Below are 13,876 nucleotides of genomic sequence, written 5' to 3'. Positions count from 1 at the left end.
GTTCAAATGGAATAAACTACAATCAAGTACACCACAAGCTATGGTTCATCGGAAAACAGGGAGCTGTGAATATCACTTAGCAGCCATGCGCCAGTGCAGCAGTATTTTGCCTTTAACCTTGATTCAGGCAGTAACAGAAAATGGCGCGCTGTGGGCGAGGAGTGGGGTGCTGCGCCAGCTGTAATATTCTGAGGTGTCAACGAAAATTTTCAAACTACACAGTCTAGCGTTCTGATTATTAGAACACGGGAAACTTACCTATTAATGCCTTGAAATCCCGGCAGATTTCAGTGTGAAGTGAATACGTTCGCTGGTCCGGCCAAACCAATTTGACTAACGGGCACAACGGTACAAGCTGGAATTGTGAAATGTCAGACGGCTCCTCAGAACGAATGAGTTCACCCTTGTGACACACGATATGTTCGAGATGATATGCAGTTTCACTCTCGGTACAGGAGGAAACTTCCCTGGCTCTTAGTCCACCACAAGTTCCAAATCACAAGTCTCACCCACTAGGGAAGGACCTGAAGTCCTCCAGCAGGGGAGGACCACAAGACGAAAAAGGCAAAGAATCACAATCACTTTCCAACAAGCCGAATTAGCAAAAACTAATCGCACTATCCTCTATTCATTTAATGTCCCCTATGGACTGTTCTGCTGGCCTATAACCAATCCATATACAGCACACGGGGTTCCCACGCAAAGGAGCAAGCCTACTGCATACTCTGAGAGGAGTCAATCAGCGACTCAGAATCTCTCTTGTCTGAAAGAAAGAATATTTTAGACTGGAGAGGCGTCGTTCTCACAGTAAATATGGCCATTTTTGGCAAACAACGTCTGCCTAGATGGGAGCACAGTCCCACATTTACGGAGAGATCTAATCTGTCCAGACAGACCATTTCCAATTTCTGAAAGAAGGCTGTCAAGCTTCGCAGTCAGTCGTGCCTGTGAAATATATGGTTTTGCCGCTCATTAAAAGAACCCGGTCACTTTACTGGCTCAGGGGAGTTACAGTCTCGCCTCTACTAAACACGTGTCCAGCCACTCTGTCCGTATCGTACCAGCTTCTAACATGGGGATGCTTGGAGTTCTATGACTGTCCCACCGTTTGCACGGAGGTTAAGATTACAGCAGTATCTCTCAAATGGCTCCCTCCACCCGTTTTCCGCCAACTGGCTAGCATGGTGTGTCAACAGGCACAGGTAAAATGTTTTGCAAACGGGCACCCTCCTGCTCCAACCCTAAGTGGGAAGAGGAGGCTGCCACGGCCCAAAGTCCCTCTGCAGGTATAATCCACAGAGTGCTGCTGCCCAGAATGACTCGCACAGCCAGGTCTCTGCACACATCAGTTCTCCATCACCTCCACTATGGCCCCTCGGTGTACGTGATTTTATATGGACATTCTGCCCACAATTTCCTCATTTAAAAAGTCATAAACCACACATGCCGAGTGTAGTACTGGGAAACTCCGAGATCATGACCTAAAATATGAATATTAATCTGACTGGCAGTGTTGTTAAAGTGAGATAGTGGGTTGACACCACTCAGAACTTACTTCTTCACAATTTTCATGTTGTTTGTGCTAATCGCTGTGTAGCACTATTTGTCTCGTAGTGACAGATACGTAAAAAAGAGGCATGAAGTATTTTATAATTTACATCAAAACAAAACTGTAATATTCTGTATTCCAGTGAAGATGCCTTAAAGTAAACGACGAAATGCCTCTGGAAGAAATACATTGCATCAAGAAAATGAGATTTTTATTTACAAAACTCAAGTTTTACTTCATATAAAACACAAGGGAAGTGACAAGTTAAAGCAGACACGAGACAAGCTCGTGCTCTCAGACTGTTTCCCGTAAACGAATCATGTTGTGAAAAGAAATCTTGTTGAGAGTAGTTGTTTTAATTAATACTAATGCCCTCTGTGATACTATCCGAAACTAACAGTACCCTTATTCCGCTGGTAACTATTGTATTATAGTATTGTATTATACTGGTCGCATTTGAGTGCTCGAATGCGGCAGACCCCCGTGCAGTAAATCGCGATTTTCTCGTATTTTAAGATTTACAGCACACTTTATATGAATCGTCATCATCATCATGATCTACATCAAGAACTGGACCTTTTGATCTGTTCCTGTCTTCTTCAAAACTGGTGAAGCCAAATTTTCATTGGTCTTCAAAAACTCTTTTCCTTCATTGTTTAAATTGCTTTATGGTTTTAGAGATTCTTGCATCTGGCAGACGGTCTATATGTTCCTTCCATTTTAGCTGGTATTGTTCTGCTATGACAATAATTATGGTCTGTATATTCATTTCACCTCGGATGCCAATAACTCTCTTTTTATCCATCAAAGTATATCCAGCCATGTATATAAGTGATTCACTTCACACGCCTCTATTCTCTTCTCATCTCTCTTCTTAAGAGTCAGTTTTTCGCATCCATAGAGTAGTGCTGGTATAGCCACAACCTTATAGAACTTTAGTAGAGTATCTCTGAGGAGTTTCATTCCCAATACTCTGCGAAAAGTTCCAAAGAAATAGTTAAACAGGTCTAACTTGTTTTGTATTTCGTTGTTTGCCTTTCACGTAATACTGCAACCTAAATATTTATTTGTATCCACTCTCTCTATGATCTGCTTGTGAATTACAAATTTAATAAGCATAGACCGGTGTCCTAAAAATGCCATAGATTTTCTCTTTGTGATGGAGACGTTCAGATTGTATTCTCTGGTTATTTACTTAAATTAAAGACAGCTTCTTGTAAGTCATTTTCATTCTGACTAGTAAGTACTTGTTCGACAGCAAAAAGTAGTGTACAAATACACACATCCTTAATTTTAAAATGTTTTATTGTCTGTGATCAAGTTCTGGTTACATCGGCGATATACATATTAAAAACAATGGGTCAGAGGGAAGACCTTATCTAACTCTTTGTTTTATTTCAGTGATATTGTGTCTGCTGCATGCTATTTGTGTTTGGACTTTGTTATTCATATATAAACCCTGTACAGTTCTTATAAGATGAGATTGAATCCCTGTGTTTCTTAAAATTTCCCACAGTTTGTTTCGCTTTACTTTATCAGACGCCTTTTCGTAGCCACTGAAGGCAATGAAACTGAATTCACAATGTTCTTCTACCAGTTGTGTCATGATGAAAATACAGTCCGAGCACTATCTGCCTTTTCGAAAACCACGTTGGACATCAGATAGTACTGTGCCAGCAATTGGCGAAAGTCGCTCTATTAAAATTCTAGCATACAACTTACAACATGAATTGAGAAGGCTTATATCTCTGCAATTCTGACATTCATGTCTGTTTCCTTTCTTGTAAATTGGGTGTATCTGGGCTATATTCCACTCTTCAGGTATATAAACACTTTGCCAGCACATATTCATAACAGAGTATTTTTATTTTTGCGATATTTGGTACATATTTTATCAGTTCTATCTGATTTTGTCACTTCATATGAATGAATCATAAAATACATGCTCTTTAGGGAACATTCTAAGCCAATAAAAAATTAGGTCAAAAATAAGATTTTTTTTTTTTACTCTGGTGTACTCTCTTACCCTACTGCCCATTAAAATTGCTACACCACGAAGATGACGTGCTACAGACGCGAAATTTAACTGACAGGAAGAAGATGCTGTGATACGAAAATGATTAGCTTTTCAGAACATTCACACAAGGTTGGCGCCGGTGGCGACACCTATAACGTGCTGACATGAGGAAAGTTTCCAACCGATTTCTCATACACAAACAGCAGTTGACCGGCGTTGCCTGGTTAAACGTTGTTGTGATGCCTCGTGTAAGGAGGAGAAATGCGTACCATCACGTTTCCGACTTTGATAAAGGTCGGATTGTAGCCTGTCGCGACTGCGGTTTATCGTATCGCGACATTACTGCTCGCTTTGGTCGAGATCCAATGCCTGTTAGCAGAATATGGAATCGGTGGGTTCAGGAAGGTAATACAGGACGCCGTGCTGGATCCCAACGGCATCGTATCACTAGCAGTCGAGATGACAGGCATCTTATCCGCATGGCTGTAACGGATCGTGCAGCCACGTCTCGATCCCAGAGTCAACACATGGGGATGTTTGCAAGACAACAACCATCTGCACGAACAGTTCGACGACGATTGCAGCAGCATGGACTATCAGCTCGGAGACGATGGATGTGGTTACCTTTGACGCTGCATCACAGACAGGAGCGCCTGCGATGGTGCACTTAACGACGAACCTGGGTGCACGTATGACAAAACGTCATTTTTGCGGATGAATCCAGGTTCTGTTTACAGCATCGTGATGGTCGCATCCGTGTTTGGCGACATCGCGGTGAACGCACATTGGAAGCGTGTATTCGCCATCGCCATACTGGCGTATCAACCGGCGTAATGGTATGGGGTGCCATTGGTTATACGTCTCGGTCACCTCTTGTTCGCACTGACGGCACTTTGAACAATGCACGTTACATTTCGACCCGTGGCTCTACCCTTCATTCGATCCCTGCGAAACCCTACATTTCAACAGGATAATGAACGCCCGCATGTTGCAGGTCATGTACGGGCCTTTCTGGATACAGAAAATGTTCGACTACTGCCCTGTACAGCACATTCTCGGCATCTGTCACCAACTGAAAACTTCTGGTCAATGGTGGCCGAGCAACTGGCTCGTCACAATACGCCAGTCACTACTCTTGGTGAACTGTGGTATCGTGTTGAAGCTGCATGCGCAGCTGTACGTGTACACGCCATCCAAGCTCTATTTGACTCAATGCCCAGACGTATCAAGGCCGTTATTACTGCCAGAGGTGGTCGTTCTGGGTACTGAGTTGTCCGGATCTATGTACCCAAATTGGGTGAAAATGTAATCACATGTCAGTTCTAGTATAATATATTTTTCCAATGAATACCCGTTTATCATCTGCATTTCTTCTTGGTGTAGCAATTGTAAGGGCCAGTAGTGTAGCATACAACTTACAACATGAATTGAGAAAGCTAATACCTCTGTAATTCTGACATTCATGTCTGTTTCCTTTCTTGTAAACTGGGCATATCTGGGCTATATTCCACTCTTCGGGTATATAAACACTTTGCCAGCACATATTCATAAAACAGAGTATTCTTATTTTTGCAATATTTGGTACATATTTTTTCAGTTCTCACTGATTTTGTCACTTCATATGAATGAGTCCTCAAAAATATGCTCTTTGGGGAACAAACTAAGATAATAACAAATTAGGTCCAAAATAAGACTGTTTTTACTCTGGTGTACCCTCTTAATTTAGTAGTGTGCTGTGATACGGGTAATCCCTAACAAATTTTGGCTTCAGTAGAGTACTCGTGTGTGAGACGAGGTACTTTGTGCGGCAGGCTTCCTGTGCCTCGAGGACGCCAGCGCCCGCGGCAACCTAGGCCTGCTGGACCAGTACCTGGCGCTGCGCTGGGTCCGCGACAACATCGAGCACTTCGGCGGCGACCCTTCCTCCGTCACGCTGATGGGCCACTCGGCGGGCGCCGCCAGCGTCGTCTACCACATGGTCTCCCCCAGGACCACAGGTACCACTATATAGCTGCCGGCGGACTCAGTGAGTTCATAGCAAATTGGACGCGACACGTCAACCATTACAGAGACACATCGCCAGGCCTACAAGTGACATACCCAATGACAGTGTTTTTTTCTTTTTCTCATCAGTCTTCTCACTGGTTTGATGCGGTCCACCACTAATTACTCTCCTGTGCTATGCTCTTCATCTCAGGGTAGCACTTGCAACCGAAGTCCTCAATTATTTGCTGGATTATTCCAATCTCTGTCTTCCTCTACAGTTTTTGCCCTATACAGCTCCCTCTTGTACCATGGCAGTGATTCCCTCATGTCTTAACAAATGTCCTGTCATCCAGTCCCTTCTCCTTATCTGTGTTTTCCACATAATCCTTTCCTCTCCGATTCTGCGCAGAACCTCCCCATTCCTTACCTTATCAGTCTACCTAATTTTCAACATTCCTGTGTTGCGGCACATCTCAAATGCTTCGATTCTCCTCTGTTCCGGTTTTACCGCAGTCCATGTTTCACTATCATACAATGCTGTACTCCAGACGTACATTTTCATAAATTTCTTCCTCAAATTTAGGCCGATATTTGATGTTAGTAGACTTCTCTTGGCAGGAATGTCCTTTTTGCCAGTGCTAGTCTGCTTTTGATGTCCTCCTTGCGCCGTCCGTCATTGGTTATCTTACTGACTAGGTAGAAAAATTCCTTAACTTCATCTACTTCGTAACCATCAATCCTGATGTTAGGTTTTCGCTATTCTCATTTCTACTACTTCTCATTACCTTCGTCTTTCTTCGATTTACTCTCAGTGAATACTGTTTACTCATTAGACTAATCATTCCGTTCAGCAGATCATGTAATTCTTCTTCACTTTCACTCAGGATAGCAATGTCATCAGCGAATCGTATCATTGATATCCTTTCACCTTGAATTTTAATTGCACTCCTGAACCTTCCTTTTATTTCCATCATTGCTTCCTCGATGTACAGATTGAACAGTAGGAGCGAAAGGCTACATCTTTGTCTTACACCCTTTTTAATACGAGCACTTCGTTCTTGGTCGTCCAGTCATATTATTCCCTTTCGGCTGTTGTACATATTGTATATGACCCATCTCTCCCTATAGCTTACCCCTACTTCTTTCAGAATTTCGAACATCTTCCACCATTTTACGTTGTCGAAAGCTTATTCCAGGTCGACAAATTATATGAACGTGTCTTGGTTTTTCTTTAGTCCTGCTTCCATTATCAACCGCAGCGTCAGAATTGCCTCTCTCGTGCCTTTACTTTTCCTAAAGCCAAGCTGATCGCACCCTCAATTTTCTTTTCCAGTCTTCTGTATATTATTCTTGTAAGCAACTTGGATGCATGAGCTGTTAAGCTAATTGTGCGATAATTCTCGCACTTGTCAGCTCTTTCCGTCTTCGGAATTGTGTGGATGATGCTTTTCCGAAAGTCAGATGATATGTCGCCAGACTCATACATTCTACACACCAACGTGAATGGTCGTTTTGTTGCCACTTCCCCTAATGATTTTTGAAATTCTGATGGAATTTTATCTATCCTTTCAGCCTTATTTGACCTTAAGTCCTCCAAAGCTCTTTTAAGTCCTGATTCTAATACTGGATCCGCTATCTCTTCTAAATGGACTCCTGTTTCGTCTTCTATCACATCAGACAAATCTTGCCCCTCATAGAGGCTTTCATTGTATTCTTTCCACCTATCTGCTCTCTCCTGTGCACTTAACGGTGGAATTCCCGTTGCACTCTTAATGTTACCCCCCTTGTTCTGACTGTCCTGTGTGCTTAGTCTGTCCTTCCTACAATCATTTCTTTTTCGATGTCTTCACATTTTTCCTGTAGCTATTTCGTCTTAGCTTCCCTGCACTTCCTATTTATTTCATTCCTCTGCTCAAATGGTTCAAATGGCTCTGAGCACTATGCGACTTAACTTCTGAAGTCAACAGTCGCCTAGAACTTAGAATTAATTAAACATAACTAACCTAAGGACATCACACACATCCATGCCCGAGGCAGGATTCGAACCTGCGACCGTAGCGGTCACGCGGTTCCAGACTGAAGCACCTAGAACCGCACGGCCACACCGGCCGGCTCATTCCTCAGCGACTTGTATTTCTGTGTTCCTGAGTTTCCCGGAACATTTTTGTACTTCCTGGTTTCATCGATCAGTTGAAGTATTTCTTCTGTTACCCACGGTTTCTTCGCAGTTAATTTCTTTGTACCTATGTTTTCCTTCCCAACGTCTGTGATGGCCCTTTTTAGAGACGTCCTTTCCTCTTCAACTGTACTACCTACTGAGCTATTCCTTATTTGCTGCATCTATAGCCTAAGATAATTTCAAGCGAATCTCGTCATTCCTTAGTACTTCCGTATCCCACTTCTTCGAATATTGATTCTTCCTGACTAATGTCTTAAAAAGACAGTGTTATACGACCATTACTGTTTACCTTGTACGGGCTGGTTCAAAGAGATCCGTCCATTTCTCAAGTCTACATCTTCTGCTTGGCGCATGTTGTAAACTGCTGGTTAATCTGGTTGGGGACTCCACGGTGCAGATAGCTCTTTCGCTGGTTGGTTTATTACCCAGCGCGGGTCGAGTTGAGATGCCGATAAGAGAGCATCAAAAAGTGTTTTGCGTTCTCCATTTCAACAGGTGCCACTTAACATTTCCTGAAGGCGATTGCCAACAATCGTTGCGCATATTTTAAAATGCTTGACAAACAGCTGTGTAATATAAGTATTGGTTTCAGTTTACACAACCATAATGGTACGAAAAATCAGATATTAGTCACATGTCATAGCATATATCAATATGCCAGACCATACAATTACTGCCCTAGTTGAACTGCTAAACACATACGGAAGAAAACAGATATACTTGCACAAAAGTTAGTGTGCCCTAACTGAAATCACAGTTGAACCTGCGCTGTAACTGTGACTTCAAATTATGCACGCCGCATTTCGTGCAAGGGTACCTACTTGATTCTGTAGACGTTCAGCAGTTCAGGCGGGGTAGTAATTACGAGGGGCGTTCGTTAAGTAATGCAACACAATTTTTTCTCAAAGTAGGTTGGTTTTATTTTGGATTCCAATACATCATGTTATTCCCTCCTCTTTTGGATACAAAACCATATTTTTCAATACCATCTCCGAAGGCCTTATGCCATCTTACTGGGAGGGCCTGTATGCTCCCATTGATCGACGTCGGAGACGACGTCTTGCTGCGCCAATAACCTCCCCATCATCCACGTGCTGCTTCCCGCGGAGTGCATCCTTCATTGCTCTTTACATTCTTCTGTTAGGCGGCGAGGAACCGTGCGGGCACACCTTAGGGTAGTCCAACTGGTGGTGGAGTATGTCAGCACTACTAACAGAGACGTACAGATGAGTAGCGAGGTGTTTGATTCGATCACCTCGAATGAGAGTGTCCGCACGTTCCGGCATGCCAGGAATCGCAACTGTGTGCTGCCAACCGGCACGTGGGAGATTGTACAGGTTTGGTTCAAATGGCTCTGAGCACTATTTAACTTAACATCTGTGGTCATCAGTCCCCTAGAACTTAGATCTACTTAAACCTAACTAACCTAAGGACATCACACACATCCATGCCCGAGGCAGGATTCTAACCTGCGACCGTAGCGGTCGCGCAGTTCCATACTGAAGCGGCTAGAACCGCTCGGCCACAACGGCCGGCTCGGACAGGTTTGCGCGACCTTGTTGCGATTGTGACAGACGCCTCGCCCACTGACTCACCGTGCTTTTTTTCACTACCAGGTGTCCGTAGGCACTTTGCAAGGCCTATGAATATCTGTGATGCTCTGGATTTCCACCAAAATAAACTCAATGACAGCGCTCTGCTTACAGCCCACCTCCGTCAGAGACGCCATTTTGAAGGCTACGTATAGCGTCACCACCTATGGGAACTTCGTGAAACTATAGTGGCTAAAACGACGTCCCACAACGAATTCCGCATTTCTTTTCAACCGTAATTGACCGAGAAAAACCGTCTTACGTTATTTATTGAACGCCCCACGTATACGTATTGCCATATTCATGTATTCTGTAACATTATATTAATATTTGATTTTTCACACAGTGATGATGCTGTGAACAGAAACTTGTAGTTATAATAAAAGACAGTTAAACAGCTATGTGTTATGCAATTTAGTTAAAAACTTTGTGGCATGATTTTCGCCGCGAGTACGGGACTGCCCCCGCCGCAGCTTAAGTGGCTTGCTGATCTGGTACTGCACTGTTCTTTCAAAGTCTGTGTTATAACACGGTATGTGACTTTTTTGCCAGTGTTCCTGAAAGTGTTCCTCTGTGGCCTACCCTTTCCAGCAGCTTTGTGGCAAATGAGACGCTGTGTAGCAACAACAGAAAAAATGGCTCTAAGCACTATGGGACTTAACATTTGAGGTCATCAGTCCCGTAGACTTAGAACTACTTAAACCTAAGTAACCCAAGGACATCACACACAGCCATGCCCGAGGCAGGATTCGAACCTGCGACCGTAGCAGCAGCGCGGTTCCGGACTGAAGCGCCTAGAACCGCTCGGCGACAGCGGCCGGCAGCAACAACAGAGATTACAAAAATTTCCAGACATGCTACAAAAGTATGGATGAGTCCGACTATCGTCTGGATGTTTCTCACGCGACCAGCGGAGGGTACGTCGAACATTTGTGAAAGGTAAATGGAAACTTTGATTCCAAACTTAGCGGCAAAAATTATCCTAACTTTGCGTACGTGCGTGCTCTAAAAGGTATAGCCTTTAAAAATCCGGTGGTTCTTCAGAAAACAAAAACTTTGTAATCCTATCCGTAAGTTAGAATTAATCTCAAGTTTCCATATTCATCCATGTGGAAGATATGGTCATGTGAAATGGTGCATCTTCTTGGAACACCCTGTATGTATATGATGTAGTAAATTAAGACGGAAGCTCCACGAGACTCTTCTCGATTGCTGTTTCTCAGTATAGAGAAGTCGTAACGCCTGAAATCGTAGTGAAATACTGGAAGATCTATAGAGAATCCGCGCTTGGCACTTGATGCAGGCGCTGGCAGCTGACCCTCAACATACACCAATGTAACGTAATGAGCTAACATGGACGGAGAAAATTCGTTGTTGTACGATCAGTGGAAACAGTCACGTTCTTTAAATGTCTGGGACTATGCCCACAGAAGGATTTAAAATTGAATGACCACATAGTAGCCATCCTAGGCAAGGAGGATGCCAGACCGAGATCCAGTGGAAAACTCAACGGAAAGTGTAATCTGCCTGCGCGAAGACTTGCACCACCCTTGTTCGAAAGATACTTGACTACTTCTCCATAGTATGAGACGCTTTCCAGATGGGTTTAAACACAGAATATCCCAAGAACGGCAGCACGTTTCGCCACAGGTTGTTTGAACAAGCACCAGAGCGTTACGGAGATGCTTAGCAGATGCTACAACAGAAGCGTTGTGCAGGACGGTGTGACAATCTGTTAAAATTCCGAGAGCATATGTTCTTAGAAGAGTCAGCTGCTGTATTGCTTCCTCCTACGTACGTCTTGTGAGAAGGCTGTGGAGATAAAATTAGAGAGATTCGAGCTACACAGAGATTTTCCGACAGTCATTCTTCCCGCGCCGGCCGGTGTGGCCGTGCGGTTCTAGGCGCTTCACTCTGGAACCGCGTGACCGCTACGGTCGCAGGTTCGAATCCTGCCTCGGGCATGGATGTGTGTGATGTCCTTAGGTTAGTTAGGTTTAAGTAGTTCTAAGTTCTAGGGGACTGATGACCACAGATGTTAATTCCCATAGTGCTCAGGGCCATTTGAACCATTCTTCCCGCGCAGCACGGAAAAGAAAGGAAGTGACGGGGATGCAGAAAGTATCCTCCGCCATCCACTATGAGGTGGCTTGCGTACTATAGATGTAGATGTAGGGAGAAGTGATCTTATTACACAAAGTACCCTCCAACACACATCATAAGCTGTCTCGTGGAGTATACCTGTAAATGTAGTGCAGCACTTCACAAAGTGTTTCGTGGCTTCCGAATAGCTCTTGATTCCGTACCAAACCAACGGCTATTAACTGTAATAGTATCACATTGCGTATCAAACAAAATTTGTGTCCGCATCGTGGATTTCTCGATAGGGAGGACGCAGCATGTTACCTGAGACGGAGATACATCGACACTCGCGGAAGTACCTCTAGAGGTACCCCAGGCAAGTGTGTTATGACCATTAATGGTTACGTTGCATATTACTGGCGTGGTAGATAATATTAATAGTGATTCCAGACGTTTTGCCTTTGTAGCAACTAAAGTACTACTCAGTCAGATGTTGGTAAGGTAAAATAATTATTTAAATTAAAAGGTTTTCTAATGTAACACGTTTTTATCACAGGCTAGAAAGTATACAATTATTTCTCATAGCCCTATAAAGATTCGTAATCCGTACAGATAGTCCTTAAAATTTGTGCTTGTGAATTTTTAATAGCTATGACAATCTTTGTAAAATTTAAACCGAAAAATGTGGGGCGCATGTAACGAATAACTGATTCATCAATAGTTCAGCTAACTCACTAACAATCTATAGAACTGTAAATGATATGAACTCTTGTGTAATTTTGTCAACGACAGCTACTCTCTACACTCCTTACTATTCTGTACTGCCGTGAACGAAAGTGCGGCGGGACCGAACAGGAGCGGCCCGCAAACAAAAAAGACGGACGAACGGGAAAGGATGGGCACACGACAGACGACCAAGCAAGACACCAGGAATAACATCACGCAAGAAGCAAGGGGGTCACAAGCGAAAGCCTCACGAAATCGACAACGTCCACTCGTACACGGAAATAAGCAAAGTAAACTCGATGTCTGTAAGCGAGATATCGAGAGACTCACGCCAGTATCAGACTGCCTCACTGAGTTTTTTTTTCCTTTATTGTATTTCGATTCCCCCCGAAGGGGGCGGGCTGGCAGCAGCTTATTACGCTACTCTGCAGCCTACAGACTTTTTTAAAACGTAAGGAGAAGTTAAGAAACAATAAAATCAGGCGATAAAACGGGGACTTAAATTGTAAAACGGCGGAAAATTGTGGAAAGTTAAAACATAAAGCAAAAGGTTGGCAAAGCGAATAAAATACACAGGATGCAGACAGGTAACATAGTAGACAGACAATTAAGAAACATGGCGACAGTCTGGTTTCTGTTGGCAAGAGATATAAAATCACAGCCAGCGACAGTATTATGGCCGTTCGTAACACTTCGGAAAAGACACACAATAGTGAACACTCGGTGTAAACACTGCACTAAAATGTCGGCGGCACAAGGAGGACACACCATAGCCTAGGGCAGATTGGGGGGGGGGGGACAGATGAGGGGGAAAACAAGGAGGGAGGACAGGATAAACGAAAGGGGGGGGGAACCAATGGAGGGAGAGGATTCATAAGGGGGGGGGGGGGAGGGGCAGGGCAGCCGCGAAAGGGAATGGGAAAAGGCAGAGGATGGAAATGCAAAAGGACTCGGGGGAGAGAAGGGGGCAGAGAGAGGGTAGGTGGGGGAAAAAAAGAGGATGGAAGGGGGGAGAGGGAGCCCACGAAAAGGACGGAGGAAAGGGGGGCGGGTGAGGATCAGAGCTGATAGGAGGGATAAATGGAGGGAGAGAGGCCATCATCCGGGAGGGGGAGTTGATGGAAGCCACCTTGGGACCTCACTGAGTTATATGCAGGCGCTTAAATAGGGTACGTCGCTATTGGCCGCTGGGACCACATGCTCCACAGTGGCGCCCTCACATTATATGCAAGCCAGGAGCGCGTGCAGCCACGGCTTACGGTTAGATGGCTGCAGAGACCTCTAGTGATAATCGAGGTCCATGCCGTATGGCGGGAATCCGAAACCTGCGGCGTTCGGTACCAGATCCCTCCCCCCTGAAATTTGCGCGTAGGGGCAGAAACGCCCTGGACGGTGCCGCGGCGGTTGGCAGATGGGAGAAGACCCAGGCTCGCCAACTGCCGTTGGCGGGGAGGAAGGGCCGTCCGAGGTGTCCATGACGGCGGACCCGGGCGGCGGAGGGAGCCGCCGATCTACCTGGGAGCCGGGAGGGCCAGCGTAAGGCTCGCGGGGAGGCAGCAACCGAGGGCAGTGGTGGCGACTCGAGGACCACGTCTGTACCCGAAGGAGGCAGCGGAGGAGGCGGCGGTGGGAGTCCCGCGGGGGTACGCGGGCGGAGCTGGTTATGTTGGCAGTGGTCCAACTCTTTCGATGTCTGCACTGAAGTCACACGCCGCCCATGGGCCGCGACGACTGTGGCGAGCGTC

General features: G+C 44.9%; 1 protein-coding gene across 1 annotated transcript in view; it reads left to right on the top strand.

The window, feature by feature from the left end:
* The window catches only part of LOC126177043 (carboxylesterase 4A-like), a 388,219-nt gene that overhangs the window by 177,994 nt on the left and 196,349 nt on the right, over positions 1-13,876 (top strand). Inside the window, exon 6 of the mRNA XM_049924282.1 lies at positions 5,378-5,563. Within this exon, the coding sequence (XP_049780239.1) occupies positions 5,378-5,563 (186 nt within the window). The remainder of the gene's footprint in view (positions 1-5,377; positions 5,564-13,876) is intronic.

The sequence above is a fragment of the Schistocerca cancellata genome, chromosome 1, assembly GCF_023864275.1.
Source record: "Schistocerca cancellata isolate TAMUIC-IGC-003103 chromosome 1, iqSchCanc2.1, whole genome shotgun sequence".
NCBI classification, from domain to species: Eukaryota; Metazoa; Arthropoda; class Insecta; order Orthoptera; family Acrididae; genus Schistocerca; species Schistocerca cancellata.
Note: the sequence above shows the minus strand (reverse complement) of the source record. Positions and strands in the feature narration are given on the sequence as shown.